Source organism: Perissodus microlepis, chromosome 3 (assembly GCF_051167445.1).
Source record: "Perissodus microlepis isolate ML-2025 ecotype Zambia chromosome 3, ASM5116744v1, whole genome shotgun sequence".
Lineage (NCBI taxonomy): Eukaryota > Metazoa > Chordata > Actinopteri > Cichliformes > Cichlidae > Perissodus > Perissodus microlepis.
This window is the reverse complement of record NC_140463.1, coordinates 49,515,348-49,531,851: the sequence shown is the minus strand read 5'-3', so window position 1 is coordinate 49,531,851 and position 16,504 is coordinate 49,515,348. Positions and strand designations below refer to the sequence as shown.

Below are 16,504 nucleotides of genomic sequence, written 5' to 3'. Positions count from 1 at the left end.
GAGGGAGGGGGGACGAGAGAGGGCGAGGGAGCACAAGACAGGGAAAGGGGGCGAGAGAGGGTGAGGGAGCACAAGAGAGCAAGAGAGGGTGAGAAAGGGCGAAGGAGCACAAGACAGGGAGAGGGGGCGAGAGAGGGCGAGGGAGCACAAGAGAGGGAGAGGGGACGAGAGAGAGCAAGGGAGCATAAGGGAGGGAGAGGGGACGAGAGAGGACGAGGGAGCATAAGGGAGGGAGAGGGGACGAGAGAGGGCGAGGGAGCACAAGAAAGGGAGAGGGGACGAGAGAGGGCGAGGGAGCACAAGAGAGGGAGAGGGGACGAGAGAGAGCAAGGGAGCATAAGGGAGGGAGAGGGGACGAGAGAGGACGAGGGAGCATAAGGGAGGGAGAGGGGACGAGAGAGGACGAGGGAGCACAAGAGAGGGACAGGGGACGAGAGAGGGCGAGGGATTATAAGAGAGGGAGAGGGGACGAGAGAGGGCGAGGGAGCATAAGAGAGGGAGAGGGGACGAGAGAGGGCGAGGGAGCACAAGACAGGGAAAGGGGGCGAGAGAGGGTGAGGGAGCACAAGAGAGCAAGAGAGGGTGAGAAAGGGCGAGGGAGCACAAGACAGGGAGAGGGGGCGAGAGAGGGCGAGGGAGGATGAGGCAGCACAAGAGAGCAAGAGAGGGTGAGGGAGCACAGGAAAGGGGGCGAGAGAGGGCGAGGGAGCACAAGAGAGCGAGAGAAGGTGAACAAACACTCAGAGAGGGACACAGAGGACAAAGACACAACGGGAACCTAAATGGACACGAAAGTCAAACATAGAATCAAGTCAAAACTACTAAATGAACCTTAAATAATAATACATAACAGTCACCAAAATACAAGAAAACTCAAAACACTGGGTCAGAACCATGACAACATGAACGGTTTTAAAGGTGGAGCCCACTGATATTTACCTTCCCCCTCAGTTTTTGACCAGTGTCGTGTATTTGAGGTGTTTATTTATGGGACCATTATGCCCAAACACCATATTAGGCATGCTTTTTTATTTGAAAACCCTGAAGAACCGCCTCCCCTCCTTTTTTGTCTTGGGACGCAGGCAGGCTGAAATGGCTGTTTTTCCATCTTTTGATGCATCAGCCAGCCTCCAAAGTGGTACCCCAAACACTGTAACTCCCTCCATCCAACAGCACACTTCTTTGGGTTGGCCGTGAGCCCTGCATGTGTCACGGACATCTAGGTAGGCAGCAGAAGATCCAGTGTGTGGACGTAGCACCCGGTCCATGAGGCGCTGGAAAGTGGCTCAGAGCAAGCTGAACTGAAGAGTGAGGAATTGGCACGACCCATACCTCCAGTAGAACCGTGAACACACCGTCACACCAGGCTGCACACCAGATTCATACAGCCGGGCAAAGTAGAGAACACATCTGTGAATCACTGTTGCAACACAGCAACATCCACTCTCTGGGCCACAGGCGTCAGTCTATGCGTTTTTCCCTTACACCCTAATTTTCACCAGAACCAAGGGATATTTATGAATGTCCCCATACACACACCTAACCTCCACCCTCTCTGTGCCCAGCAGTGCACCTGGGGGAACCAGGTTTTAGTGGACCAGGGTCTGCCTACAGCCTGAAGGCACCATAGCATGGAGTATACCTGCCTTGGAACTAGTGTTGGTCAAGTTACTTGAAAAAGTAATCAGTAACTAATTACTGATTATTTCCCCAAAAAAGTAATCCCATTACTTTACTGATTACTTATTTTCAAAAGTAATTAGTTACTTAGTTACTTTTTTAAAACATGATTTACAACCTGAATAGTTAATAAAGCAATTCTACTTTTCTACTTTTTCTGCATAATCAATCATATTAAATGTAATCAAATGAAAACGTTTAATCTTTTAACTTTATGCATCAAGCAAAAATTAAATTATATGCAAAATTCTCTGACTGGAATAAATTTGTTTAACATTTAAACCTATTTCCTGCATATTCCAGCATATAAAATAAAATATGTTTTTGTGTTTACACTCACTCTTTCAAATAGATGCAAGTAAAACACAGCATAAAATAAAAAAAATCAAAGACTAGCGGTCCTGTTGCTCTATTTTCACCTGTTTAGCAGGAGTGGGACACGCGGAGGTTTGCCCTGGTGCAGGTGTGCCGCAGCGGTCATGTCAGTGGAGGGATCTGGGAGTTTCTCTGTGAATTTCACATTCCCATGGCAGCATACTCGGTGCTTGCTCGGAAGTTTCTGTATTTTTTTGCTGTAAAAAGAAGTTTTCTTCCCACGCAGTGAACAGCGGACACTAATGTTTTTGTCACTTTTTACGGAATCAAACTCAAAGTAACGTCAGAACTTCCACGCTTTAAACACTGCACGCTCATACTCTCTCCCGCACTCGTTACATTATCCATTTTTGATCTGCACACAGCTGTTGCCACGAACGTCACACTCGCTTACGTCATTGCCATGAGACACTCTCGCAAACAAAATCAAGGTTTAATAACGCAGTAACACTGTGTGCTAACGGGAAAGTAACAGTAATCTAATTACCTTTTTTGCAATAGTAATCCCTTACTTTACTCGTTATTTGAAAAAAGTAATCAGATTACAGTAACGCATTTCTTGTAACGCAATACTGCCCATCTCTTCTTGGAACCTTACCGGCGACGCGGAACAGCGACGAAGTTTTCCTTGTCATAAGAGTTTGATGTGCTCCACACCAACTGTACATGGTATAAAAATAATAGTAGGACAGCAAGAATTAATAACAAACAAGAGGAGCATATACAAAACAGGAAGAAGGCGCACAATAGAAAGGTGCACAATAGAGGACAGGACCACATTACAGGACAATTGCAAAGTGTTTGAAAGTAGCTCAGTGGACTGAATATCGAGTCCATGTGTGAATGGCCTGAGTTATGAGGGTTAGTCAGACAGTGGCTCTGATTGTTGGGTGGGTGGGCAGGGGTGGGGTGTGGGGGGAGTGTTTGTTTACAGTCCAGATGCACGAGGGGAAGAAGCTGATTTCTGGAGGTGTGGAACCTGATTGACCTGAGGCACCATCCCAACTAAGCCTTGTAGTTGGGAGACTAGCATGGTGGCATGGTTTCATAATGAATTTCCTCAATTGAACCTCAGATGGCTCTCCTGTTGTGTGCCTGACACGTGCACCCTCTGAGGTTTAAGTATTGTAGCTAGTGCTAAAATAGTGCTAAATTAATCTTGTGTGTAACTATTGTGTGTAAGCAGTCTAAGCAGAAGTCTGTGGTGTATATGGTAATAGACATGGAGTCAGGACTGTTTCCTGTGGGGCATCTGTACTGAAACATGAGGGTAACAAATATGCCAAAGTAAATAAATCAGCTAGGGGGCAAATACTTTTCACAGCACTGTATCAGTCCAGGTGCCAGAAGAGTTGAATCAGTCTGTGCAGTAAGCTCCCAGACACAGGCCCAGCCAGGCCACAGCAAAGCCCAATAGTGTATCGAGAGCTTTGTGAAACAGTTGGGGATAGCCCCTTCCTGTCCCAACACGACTGTACATTAATTTGCAAAGCCAGGTCCATAAAGACATGGATTACAAGTTTGGTGTGGAAGGACCTACCTGGCCTGCATAATTTCCTGACCTTAACCTGAACACTTTTGGGATGTGAGCTAGACTGGAGACAAGCCAGGCCTTGTCATCCAACACAAATGTGTTTATGGAAGAATGGTCAAAAATTCCAATAAACAAACTCTATTATATTAAATCCTGTGGATTAAGAATGGTAAACAATCTTTTGCCAGTCAACACCCTGTAGTGATCCAACCTTCCATACCAGCAGATTTCATCAAACTATATTCTTGTATATCGGTCCTTCAAGCCAAATAAGTGATTTACTACAACAATCTCAGCAGCAAGCAGACCCTGTTGTTTGTGAATGAAGTCAGACACGGTTCATTCGGACTCAATGTCCCCAGTGTCCCTCGGAATGCTGTTGAAGCTCTGCCAGAGGTGTGCATTGAAGATCTCGGAGACTGGGGCCTCTGCCAGGTGTTCCCAGCACACTCTCACTATACGTTTAGGTGTGCCAGGGTTGTCCAGCATCCTCTCCCGCCACCTGATCCAACTCACCACCAGGTGGTGATCGGTTGACAGCTCAGCCCCTCTTTTTACCCAAGTGTCCAAAACATGTGGCCGCAGGTCTGGTGATACGATTACAAAATCAGTCATTGACCTGCGGCCTAGAGCGTCCTGGTGCCATATGCACCTATGGGCATTCTTGTGTCCGAACATGGTGTTAATTATGGACAAACTGCAATTTGCACAGAAGTCCAGCAACAAAACACAGCTCGGGTTCACATCAGGGAGGATGTTCCTTCCAATCGCGCCCTTCCAGGTCCAGCTGTCATTTACCACATGAACGTTGAAGTCTCCCAGTTGGAAAACAGAGTCCCTAGGCGGACCAGCCTCAAGCACCCTGCCCAGGGACTCCAAGAAGGATGGTTACTCTAAACCATCATTCACCGCATACGCGCAGACGAAATTCAGGACTCATTCCCCGACCTGAAGGCACAGGGAACAAACCCTCCACCGGGAGAAACCCCAACGTACAGCCAGCAAGCCGAGGGGATACTAGGATACCCAGCCCAACCCGCCACCCCTCACCAGGGGCAACTCCAGACTGGGATAAAATCCAGCCCCTCTCCAGGAGACTGGTTCCAGAGCCCAAGCCGAGTGTTGAGGTGAGCTCCACTATATCTAGCCAGTATCTCTTAAACTCATGCACTAACTCAGGCTCTTCCCCACCACAGAGGTGACATTCTATGTCCTTACTGGGGATTGATCTGCACAGGACTCTGCTCCTGGGTGCCACCCAGCACAGATTCCACCCATCCCTGTGGCGCCTCCTGCAGGTGGTGGGCTTGCAGGACGATGGGCCTATGTCCCTTTAGGTGCGGCCACCAGACGCTCACCCTCGGGCATCCTCCCTAGGCCTGGCTCTAGGGCGGGGCTCCAGTCAACCTATCCCAGGCAGTGTTCCCTTGATCATGCACTCATAGAGGTCTTCTGAATCGATCTTTGTCTGGTCCCCCAACCAGGACCAATTTGCCATGGGAGACCCTACCAGGGGGCAAAAGCCAGACAACATAGCCCCTGGGATCCCTGGGACACACAAGCCCCTCCACCACGATAAGATAGCGATTCGCGGAGGGGTACTGTTAAGACATTTATGTAATATAATTTTAAATAAAGTTATTCAAGTATTCATTCCTTGTCAGGATTCAGACACTTTCTGCCAGGTACTGAAATTTCCAATAAATTCTGCATTGTTTATTACCAGCATTCAGGTTGGGAGGTCATATGACTGTAACCCATGTGAAATACAGGGCTACTAAACCCCTTGTAATTATTTTGAGTTATTGTTTAGTATTGTTATACAGTGGCGCTCTGAAACTATGTATGATGACCTTACATGTTGTGCAAAGGAAGCGCCGTCTGTGTCTTCCTGGTGAGCTCTTTCTAAGGAAACTGGACTCAAACTCTGAGCACAAAGAAACTAACATCTGTCAAGTTATTTGTGTTGGAAAATTTCATTTCATTTTCAAAAACCTCCTTCTCGACCCACCTAAATGTCTGGGGTCTCTGTTGAAGCTGATATTGCACAGGTCTTGAGGAGAGGCGCTGCATGATGATGATAATGCTTCGATTGCACAATCCTAAGAATATAGAAATAGATATAGAAAATGACATAGATATAGCAAGATTGCATCTCCCTCCCTTTTTACAAAAAACTAGTCTCACTTAGTAGAGAATGAGTTTCTTAAATTAGGCAAAAGCTGGTTTTCAAATTGTTTTGCATTTTGAAATATGCGGGTTTTTTTGGTTATATGTCTCGAGATTTAAAAGTGATTATTTTTACATTTGGATTGCTTCTGTAAATGGTAGCTTAATGCATTAAGAACTAGCAAGCAATAACAGCAAACGTTGGCAAGATTTAATGTAAAAATTATTGAGCAACACTAATGAGATCAATACAGTAACCTGGAGACCCCCAAAATGGGAGTTATGCACCACGTATGCACCACCTTGAAATTACATATTATCCGAGAAGTTGAAGCTCTTTTCTTTTCCCTCCTGCTTCAGTGAGGTGAGGTTTGGGTCCAGTATAAAAGGCCATTTCCCCTGCTTTTCAAGTTTTCTCAACCAGTGCAATTCTTCTTTGATGGTCATCTGGGCACAGGTCTTCATTAAAGCACATATGCTCCAGTTTTGGTAGCCATAGGCATAGGTCCCAGCTCAATTTTATTGACTCTCTTGATAGTTTCATATTTTTTTTCACTTCTTTAATTTCATAGTGGATTAATTCCACTGACTCTTTCACACGATTAATAGCTTACAGGTCATTAGCTCTTTCATTAAAAATATACAATTATTTAGGATATAATATTTTGTGCCAAATCAACTTCATCCAGTACTTTGCTTTTTGTTGGGGGTTTTGGTAGGAGTATTACCAAAACTCTTCAAAGTTATTTAATTATTTGTTGTAACTGTAGGAAGTCATTCTAAGAGAGGAAGATAGTAGCAAATTGATGTTGCCGGACGGTGAAAATCACAGCACTGGAGGCTACTCAGACTGGCTCTTTTCATAAAGGGTTGTCGGGAGACCTCATTAGACTTGGACTCCTCATTAGCGAAGAGAAAGAAAATAACTGTTTATAGTTTTAACCTCATCACTCTGCCAAAGCCTTAAAACTTCAGCTGCCATGGCTACAGGCTATTTATTTAACAGTCTTTAATAACCTTACTAACCTGAGCTAATGTAGTCGTATTTCTGATCTGTGCAAGTAAAACTAAGAGGGAAGCTTTGAATTCTCAACTCTGTGATCAAAACCAAATAAATTGCAAAAGCAAAATTTATATGCAATGGTTAATATTTAAATCTGCCTGTAGAACATGGTTAATGGCTGCATTAATAATGTAAAAAAAAAACATACCGTGCTGTCACATTGACAGTAAGACATTAAGGATAGATGCTGTCTGTGTTGTTGTTAATATTATAATTAGTATTAACAACAACACCTATATAAATCCAGGTGCTGTTGTTCTCTTTAAAAATAGAAAATGCTCTCCAAGTATATTTTTCTGGAGGTCAGTAATGTGATGTGGTGTGATGTATAATATGTTTTCCTTTGGCAGGCACTCAGCAACAAAAGCCAGCACAGCATCTCCTACACACTGTCACGGAGCCACTCTGTAATTGTGGAATACACCCATGACACCAACACAGATATGTTTCAGGTCAGTGTCTACACACACACAGAGACACACACACACATACACACACACTCACACACACACACAAACGTGTGTGATTGCCAATTCAAAATTTTAGTTTTGTTTCCTGTTGTAGAAAAAAAGGACACTGGAAAGTAAAAAAACTGTGTAAAATATTGTAACAACATACCACAAACAGAAGACAGAGCCGTACCACTGAACACTGGTTGGGGTGAAATCTGTTAACTGTTGAACACATATCCTTAGATAGTCTTAGCTCAAGGAAGAATACGAAAAGGAAAATAGTAACTCTAAAAACATAAGCTGAAATTTGATGATATTCATTTAAACTTGGACCTTTCATACCGAGTAACAGTATGACAAATCAAAGGATTATCGAGGTTTAATAATGGCTACAAGCCTTTATTCAAGCTTATTTATGTCTCTCAGGATGAAAAGGTTTAAAGATGACAATATTCTCCAATGTTCTTTGTCACTGATTGACCTAAATATAACATATTTACAAAATTAAACTAATATTTTTTGTTTTTCTGCTTCAGACTTTAAAGCAATTGTTATTTTTCGATTGGTATGTTAGACTGAGAACATACACTATAGATCTGTCCTGCTTGTATACTAAACATAAAGCTGTAAAACCAGCAACAATTGTTTTCCAGTCTGCAGTCAGACCTGTTTGCCCTCAGCAGCTTGCAGTTGTTTTCCAGCCACCTTCTCTTATGAAGAAGACCCAAACAAAGCCAGGGCTCCACTGTTCTCTATTTAAGGGTCAGATCCATGAGTGGAATTTGGGCCGAGTCCCTGCTCCTTCTGGATAATACACAAAAAAAGTCTGCATGTTTTACAGGGACCTTTTGTTTGGTACAGCCTAGTTCCAGTAACTATTAAAAATACTGTTTCTGTCACACATTGTTTTTTTTTATAATTAAAATATACACGAGCCAGGCTCGAAAACATTTTGTTCGTTGACTCTCACTTCGTTGAAAATCAAAATGCAGCACCACATAGTAAACACAGAGGTGTATCCGTTGTACATGGACTTGATTGGTTCTCATGTGGTGCTTTTCTACTCAGAGCGGTCAAAGTGAAATCACTAACACACACAAGTGTTGTACTACTTTATGTATGTGGTCAAATGTTACTGAAAACTGGCTTCTGCCATTCAAAACGTGTGGACCGATTGTTATTGGTTAATCCAGGTTTCACCATTTTTCAGAATAATAATCTTTATGCTGGTGTTACACTTTCCACATCTGCCTGGCAACTAAGTAAATCAATTCAGTCTTACTATTATTATAGGGCCAGATTGTTGGCCATGTTCTTCCTTTACACAGTGAGGTCTATAAAGTTTTACTAAAAAATCACACAGCTGACAAAAACTGAAGAAAGAAAAAATCAGCTGGAACATATGATTATCTTCTAGAGGATTCTTCACTCGACTGATGCTTGTATAGAAATAATTGCGCATATTTCTAAAACATGCACAATAAGACTCTGCACTGGACTATTTGTGCTCAGCATGTCTTTGTAATGGTCTTAGTGATCCCTCTCTCTCGGTTCTCTCAGATTGGCCGGTCCACAGAAAGCATGATTGATTTTGTGGTGACGGACACAGCAGGCAGCAGTGGTCAAGTTGGGGGTGCGGTGGGGGAGGGCGGAGGCCAATCAGTTCAGAGCACCATCTCACGATACGCCTGCCGCATCATGTGTGAGCGCAGTGCTCCCTACACCGCTCGCATCTACGCCGCTGGCTTTGACTCTTCCAAGAACATCTTCCTGGGGGTGAGTGTTCCCTCCCACGTGGGTGACAGGCATCGCTTGGTACGCGCCACTGGTAACCATAGGGATGTGGTTGTTCCACCCACGTGTGGCATCATAGCTGCAAGAATGCTTGTCTGTTCATGTGATGGAGCTGCATGAAAACGCGTGTGTGTGTGTGTGTGTGTGTGTGTGTGTGTGTGTGTGGGGGGGAGTTAATAGTTGTTACTCATGAGTTATGAAAGAGACTTTGGTCATGTGTTTAATCTTTAGTCAGTAAACAGGTCACATATTATAACATTTATGATCCAAATTAATATTTGGTGCTGTGTTTAGTGTCTTACAGCTGAGTTCATCACTCCCTGCAGACAGCAACAGCAGACAGTGATGCAGGGCAGCAGCAGCATATTTTGCAGCATAAATGGTCTTAACTATAGTAGTGGGAAGTTTAAATCCTACATTTAAAAGTGGAGAGGACGTCTTTCTCCTCTCCTGTGGCTGGTTTCATGGGACAGAGAGTTAAAGGCTCTGTCTCCCCTTTTTAATTTTGGAACTTTAAACGCAACAAGTCAGTCTGCACTCTGGGAATGAAGTGCCTTGTCATTTAGGACTTTGTACCCGAGACAGGGATTTTAAATTAAATTATGGATTCAGGGAAACTAGCCAGAGAAATGGGTCTGCGTGTTTAGTCAGTGTTAGAGCTCTTAGTGCAGAGTTTGCAGCACAGCTAGGTTTTACAGTTAAAGGCCATATGCTGTCTTACAATGTCTTCAGTCGTCATGGTGGCCAAAGCAAAGCACCAGATTATAAGTAGAAATAAAAACATTATCTATGTACACCTGTATAATTTCTTTTGTTTGTTTGTTTTGTGACTTCATACATAAACATAACTGAGTATTTATTGTGATTAGAAATGAAAATGTTTGCTCACATTTGCTCACCAAGTGAAAAAACGAATGTTGGTCATAGTGGACACCATGGCTAAATTTGTATATAAGAAGCTGACTTGTTAAACCAGCACAGTGCATTTTCCTTTTATATCAATGCTGTATGCTGTACTACTCTCTGTAGTAAAGTATTGAGAGCTGCAATAAGGTCTGTTGGGCCGAGCACAGATATTAGTCCACTGTCTGATACCAAGATCATTAGTAACTTTGTCCTGTGTTGTTTCTGCGCTGTGATGAACCTGAAATCCTGACTGAAATTATGCAAACGATCACAGAGCCTATTTAGATCAACCTTTTCAAAACACATGGATTAAATTTACAGTTTTTTAAGTAACAGCTTAATTATATCTACCTTAAAAGCCTGTGGTACCTAACTTATTAATAACAACAAACTCATCTACGCTTTATTTAGAGGCAGAACTTTTTTAAAGAGTTTTACAGGGATGGGGTCTTGTGCATTTAACGGCAGTCTGCATAAAGTAGCCCAGAGAGATCAACGGGAGAGAAGGGGTCTGTAAAGTATCAGCAGTTTCTAAAGCAGTTTGACTTGTTAACAGATTTGTGACTCGGGACGGCTGTGGTTACAAAGTTACTGAAGTCATTACTACTGCTAAAGCAAAACGATGCTCAAAAGTGCTGCGACTCTTTGTCAGCCAGGCTAAAGTATTGAAAAGCAACATAGTATCATTCTGGTTTTCCCTTCATCAGTAACTAGTAACTATTACTAGGTTTAAAGGAGGTTTTTGAAACAGTTACAGTCTCTCTACGCTATGTGAAATCCTGCATTTGAACACCATTTGTTTTGGGATGTGACATGAAGAGACAGTATAGCAAGTAGTTTGCAGGCTTTTCTTAATTTATTATAATACTGTACTCACCAAATTAAATAATCTATACATGTTATGGTTACATACAACAGTTTTCTACTCCGGACTCATCAGATACTGGTGCCTTTGACTCCCTAAACACGTAGTCTGCAAACCTGTGGCTAAGTTCACCAACTAAACCACTTTTTATATCTCTGGGTGTGTTCTCACCCTCAAAGATATGCATGTTAACTTAATTAATTCTAAATTAACTGCAAGTCTGAGACAGTTGGTGGTAAATCTGACTTCTACAATATATAAACCCATATGTGATATGAGCTATCTGGGGATAATTAGCCTCTGGTTGTTAGTTTCCATACTGTATTTGAAATATTCCTTCCTTTCTAAGTGTTGATAAAATCTTAAGAACCGTAGCAGAAGCAGGGTGGGACAACTTAAAATGTGATACCTCTGTGCTAAGAGTACTGAGGAATAATACTAAGAGATTCATTGACAGCCCTGACAACTTGGCTATCAGAACTAAATTTTTGGACTGCTTTTCTACTCTGAGCACTCAAAGCGCTTTACACAACACAGATGTATAATATTGTACGGAGCAAATGTTGTCTTTTCATTAATATTTAGCAGCTTTGTTGTTTGTTACTGTTGCCTTTCCGTCAGATCAAAGCTGTGTGGTTATTCTCATCTGACCTCTGGCATCAACAAGATATTTTCAGCCAGTATTGCTGCTAACTGGATATTTTCTCATTTCTCTGTAAGCAGAGATGGATGTGCAGGTCAGCAGTTTCAGAAATAATTAGACCAAACACTTCTGGCACCGACCAACGTGCCACATTCAAAGTCACTTAAAGCACCTTTTTACCATTTAGCATTTGGCAAAGCCTGACCAGAGATTATAGCCCTGCACACTCAGAATTCATCCTGCTTCTTTAATCAGCAGTAACATAAACACTGTGAATCTACTTTCATTGTCAGCCATACAATCCATGTTATGTCTTGATGCATGCTCAATCATCCAGGTAAGTAAATCTCCAAAAGATCAGTGGGCTTTGATCAGTGGTTGTTGATCAATGGTCATGAGAATTTGCATAATTAAAATTAAGGAACTGACCTCCCAGCCCATTGTTCCTTCAGTGGGCTGGTTTCAGTCATTATGCAAATGTACTGTTTATAAGATTGAAAGCTGCAGTGAGCTGAGACTGAAGAAGTCACCTGGATGAGTGACGAAACGTTTCTCCCACAAAACGCTACGAACAGATGAACTGAATCAACTTTTGGAGACAATCCATGTTATAACACTGTCACCACTGTGTTTGCCAGATGAAGATGTATGAATCTGAATCTACTTCCTTTCCTTCTCCATCATTGTGATACAAGTTTGTTTCATCTGTCCAAAGACATTTTTTTCCAAGCCTAAGGAGGCTTTAAATGTTTTCTGGCAAAGTCTAATTTGGCCTTCCTGTTTTGAGTGTAACACCTAGTTTGCGCCTTGTTGTTGTGCTTATTTACATTCATGAAGCGGCTGTTGATTGTGGACTTGAAAATATTATGAAGGAAAGAAATCTACAGTCATTTAATTTAGTTCGTATTGAGGCGACTAGCTAGATAGAGAGAGAGAGTTTATTCATCCCACGGGGGAAATTGTTGTGTTACAGCAGCGTGATAAAGAATAAAAATAAACAAGAAATAAACAACATAGTTAAAATAAAAGTGGCACAGGCACCTGTTAATGGTCTCATATATACATATATATTGTACATCTATACACCTAATCATTTTCATTATATCTGATTATATTCTGACCAGTATTAGGTATAATTAACTAACACAGGACAGACTGGATGATGACAGTGTAGCAGATGAACAGTAGCTCCTGTGGCAGGTTGAACTCTGAGTTGCAGTGCGTACAACCTCTGCTGGGCCTTCGTCCAGACAGACTCTATATGTGAGGACCAGATTGTGTGTAAAGGCAGATCCCAGGAATCTGAAGTGAGAGTATTTTTGAGGATGATAAGACGATGATGGTGGGAAGGTTTCTCAGAAAGTCCATGGTCATCTCCACAGTCTTGAACAGGCTCAGCTCCAAGTATTTTTGACTGCACCAGTCCACCTCCCATCGGTACACGGACTCGTCATCATTCTGGATCAGAACAATGATGCTGGTGTCAGCCACTAACTTCAGGAGTATGATAGATAGGTAGGCTCTCCGGAGGCGCAGTCATTAGTGTAGAGGGAGAAGAGCAGCAGGGAGAGAGCACACCCCTGGGACAGGCTGAAATGCTCCTCAGCCTCACCTGCTGCTGCCTGTCCGTCAGGAAGCTGGTGATCCACTGATAGGTGGAGACGGGCACAGTAAACTGGTGAGCTTTCAGTGGAGGATTAAAGGTTAACCTGAAGGCCAAGACATAATGACTTATATCCCAGGTTGGTCGAGGTGTTGCAGGATGTAGTCAAGTCCCATATTGACTGCATCCTTGGCCAGTCTGTTTGCCCAGTAGGCAAACTGGACAAACAGGGGGTCTGTGATGTCCCTCAGGTGGCTCAACACCACTCTTTCAAAAGACTTCATAACCACAAACGTCAGGGCGCCAGGCCTGTAGTCATTTAATCGTATCATGGTGGATTTCTTTGGGACTAGGATGATGGTGCAACTCCAGAGACCTGTTAAAGATGCAGCTGAAAATGGTTGATCAGCACAGACTTTCAGGCAGGAGGGGGACACACCGTCGGGTCCTGCAGCCTTCCTGGTCTTCTGTCTTTGGAAGAGCAGAAAGAGCAGACACAGGAGGAAAAGGACAACGTAACATAATCTGACATCTACAATAATAAAAGTCTCTTTTAATTAAAGATAACATTTGAGATATGATAAGATGAGATAAGGGATAACTAATATATTTAAACTGATGGACTGGGGTCATAGTGTAGAATCTACATGGTAACTTACAACATCACAACCCTACGTCCTGACCGTCCACTTAACCCGAAGTGCACTTCACCAGAACTGTAACTACAGGTTTGGTCGACGCAGCCAGCAACAACTAAAGGGCATTGAAGGTTACATCATAAGTTACTAAGTAGATTTCCTGCAGAAGTCTAAGTCAGGCATAAATCAGGCCCTAAATGTTTCTTTTTCTTTAAAATGCCAACATTTATATTAAAGTAATATTTTTCACAGGCTGTTCTGTGTTTTATTTACCTCCATAAAACACTGTTGTTAGAACACGCTGTGGCAAGTGTGCACATTTTGTAGTCCATCTACTGTATCCCTGCCTGCACCCCCCTAAGGAAACAAACCCCTCCAAACACCTGGGTCATTAAAACATGGCCATGCTCTCCTCCAGCTCTAGGACTGTTTTGATCTCACAGACTGGTCCATCTTTGGAGAGCAGGAACTGGAGACCTTCACTCAGGCTGTCCTGTGTGTACAGAATGTGACAGAGGCCAAAGCAACTGGTGTGGAGCACCCACAATTTCATTGTACATGTACAACGTCAATAAAGGCCTATTCTATTTTATTCTATTCTATATTGAATATTGAATATTCAACACAGCGGACATCTGGCTGTTCTCTTTTCCTAAGTCCATATTGATTCTCCTATCCACTAAAAGAGGTTAGGAATAGGACATAGGAGGTACTTTTGGAACGCACCCCTAGTTTCTGATGAGCTGTGAAACAAGCACAGCTTTGACAACAGCCGACTGTGGCAGTGACGTAAAGGCTGGATGCCAATAGGTGAGGAGCTTTATGTAAGCGCTGTGTGGGGTGAAAGGAGAAAGAGCTGGATTTACTTTGGTACATTTTTCATTTCTGTCTATTTTTAGCTAGAGTATGCACTGTAAATATAAATGAGGCCCAATGACACTAACCTGTGTAAATAGAAAATTATAAAAATCCACAAAATATGAAACAGAGACCTGATCATAGTTTGTATTGGGATAAATTTACATTAGGTTAAAGATGATCTATGACCTGTTTCATGCATCTTACTGTGATGTTTTTAGTAAAAAATAAACACAGAAATATTTTGTTTTCAAGTCCACAAAAGCCTTTTCTAAGTTAAATTACAGTCAGAATGAGGAACGCAGCCCTTTATGCTTAATAAATGTTATTTTTATTGTATGTAAAATAGTTAGGAACTCTTAGTGTGCTTTTCAAAGTCATCATTTTCCATATTATTTTTTGGACATTTAAAAGGTTACACTGAAATAATTCAAATAATTTGAATAATTTTTTACATATCAGCAGTGTACTCTTATAACTAGTTGCCAGATTTCTTTGTTTACTCTTTAACTGCCATAAAGTACACAAACAACATAACCTCAATGTTAGTGTTACATTCATGAAAGATTCCACTTTTATCAAGAGCATCAGCTGTCTTAGAACCAAAGCACCTGGCAGATCTTTGCTGCTATAAAAGCTTTTTAAAGTACACGAGAGAAATCTGCTATTTCATCAGGAGAGTTCATTTGCATCCTTTCTCTGAGTTTATTCTGAGGCATGGGTGCATCTCTGTGCTTTAGTCAGTACATTGGTCTACACTGAGCTAGCAGAAGGAAAACGCAGCCATAGCTGTTTTCTTACTAACCATCTCTAACCACGGCCTCCAGCACCTCACAGTCATTCACGTTAACCTGAATATCTGCCTGCTCTGTGTGTGTCCATGTGGGGAATCTAAGGAGCGGGCTGCCAAATGGAGAACATCAGATGGCCTGATGGATGGTCTGACTACCAATGGTGTGCTGGTCATGCACCCAGCAGGGGAGTTTGTGTCTGAGCCGGCTCCTGGGGTCTGGAGAGAAATCTCAGTCTGTGGCAATGTCTTTGCGCTGAGGGAGACACGCTCAGCCCAGCAGAGAGGAAAACTGGTAAGAAAGGAGCTGATGTGTTTCATGCAGACTTCATGTGGATACAAGTGTCCAAACTACTGAGCCTGACTTAAAAGCTTGAAATTGCAGGGCTTTCTTTTGATGATTGATTCATCACAGACTGCAAAGCTAAACAATATCAAAAGCTACGAATAACTGTATTTAAAGATCCTGTTATGTTTTTTTTATTAATATTTCAAAAAGGAGGAAAGACGTCCTCTCAGCAGTGTGTATTAGCTCCTGATGTGTGTTTGAGTGCAATTCTTTAAATGGGATTTAGTGTTTCTGAGCTGCAGTTAAACTGCATGCTGTTCTTTAAAACCGTGCAATAATGTAAAGCCCATGTAAAGGCCCGTAGCCACAAGGACCAAACAAAAAGAAAAGATGTCAGTATACTCAGTATACAGTCGTACAGCACAGTCTCTCTGATATTTAATTAGGAGGCAATGATTTGGTTGGTTTCTCTGTTATTACAGAAATATTGAGTCGAATAACGAACTCAACTTAAACTAAACTAAACTTAAATTTAGGTTTTGGGTGACTTTATACAAACATTTCTTGGCCCAGGATAAACATCCAGTTTTTCCCAGCATGTGGATGATTTTAACTCCAGTAACAGTTTCAGCTGATTTACAAAGAAAAACGTTCTGAGGAAATAGACCAAAGCTGGACTAACACAGTGTCATAATTCACCAGTACTTCCTTTGTTTTGAAACATTCAAGCTGTTGGCTGCACACCATCCTGTAACGATGAGTGAAATCTTTTTTTTTCAGTCCATTTCTGGGGCCTGCTGAATAATCTAAATCTAAATAATCTAATATAAAAGCTAATCTAATAA

General features: G+C 42.2%; 1 protein-coding gene across 4 annotated transcripts in view; it reads left to right on the top strand.

The window, feature by feature from the left end:
• Positions 1–16,504, top strand: part of peli3 (pellino E3 ubiquitin protein ligase family member 3) — a 42,586-nt gene that overhangs the window by 24,434 nt on the left and 1,648 nt on the right. For all 4 annotated transcript variants that reach the window (XM_084916904.1, XM_084916896.1, XM_084916887.1 and 1 more), the window contains exons 4-6: positions 7,172–7,273; positions 8,834–9,049; positions 15,477–15,665. In XM_084916904.1, coding sequence (XP_084773030.1) covers positions 7,172–7,273; positions 8,834–9,049; positions 15,477–15,665 — 507 coding nt within the window. The remainder of the gene's footprint in view (positions 1–7,171; positions 7,274–8,833; positions 9,050–15,476; positions 15,666–16,504) is intronic.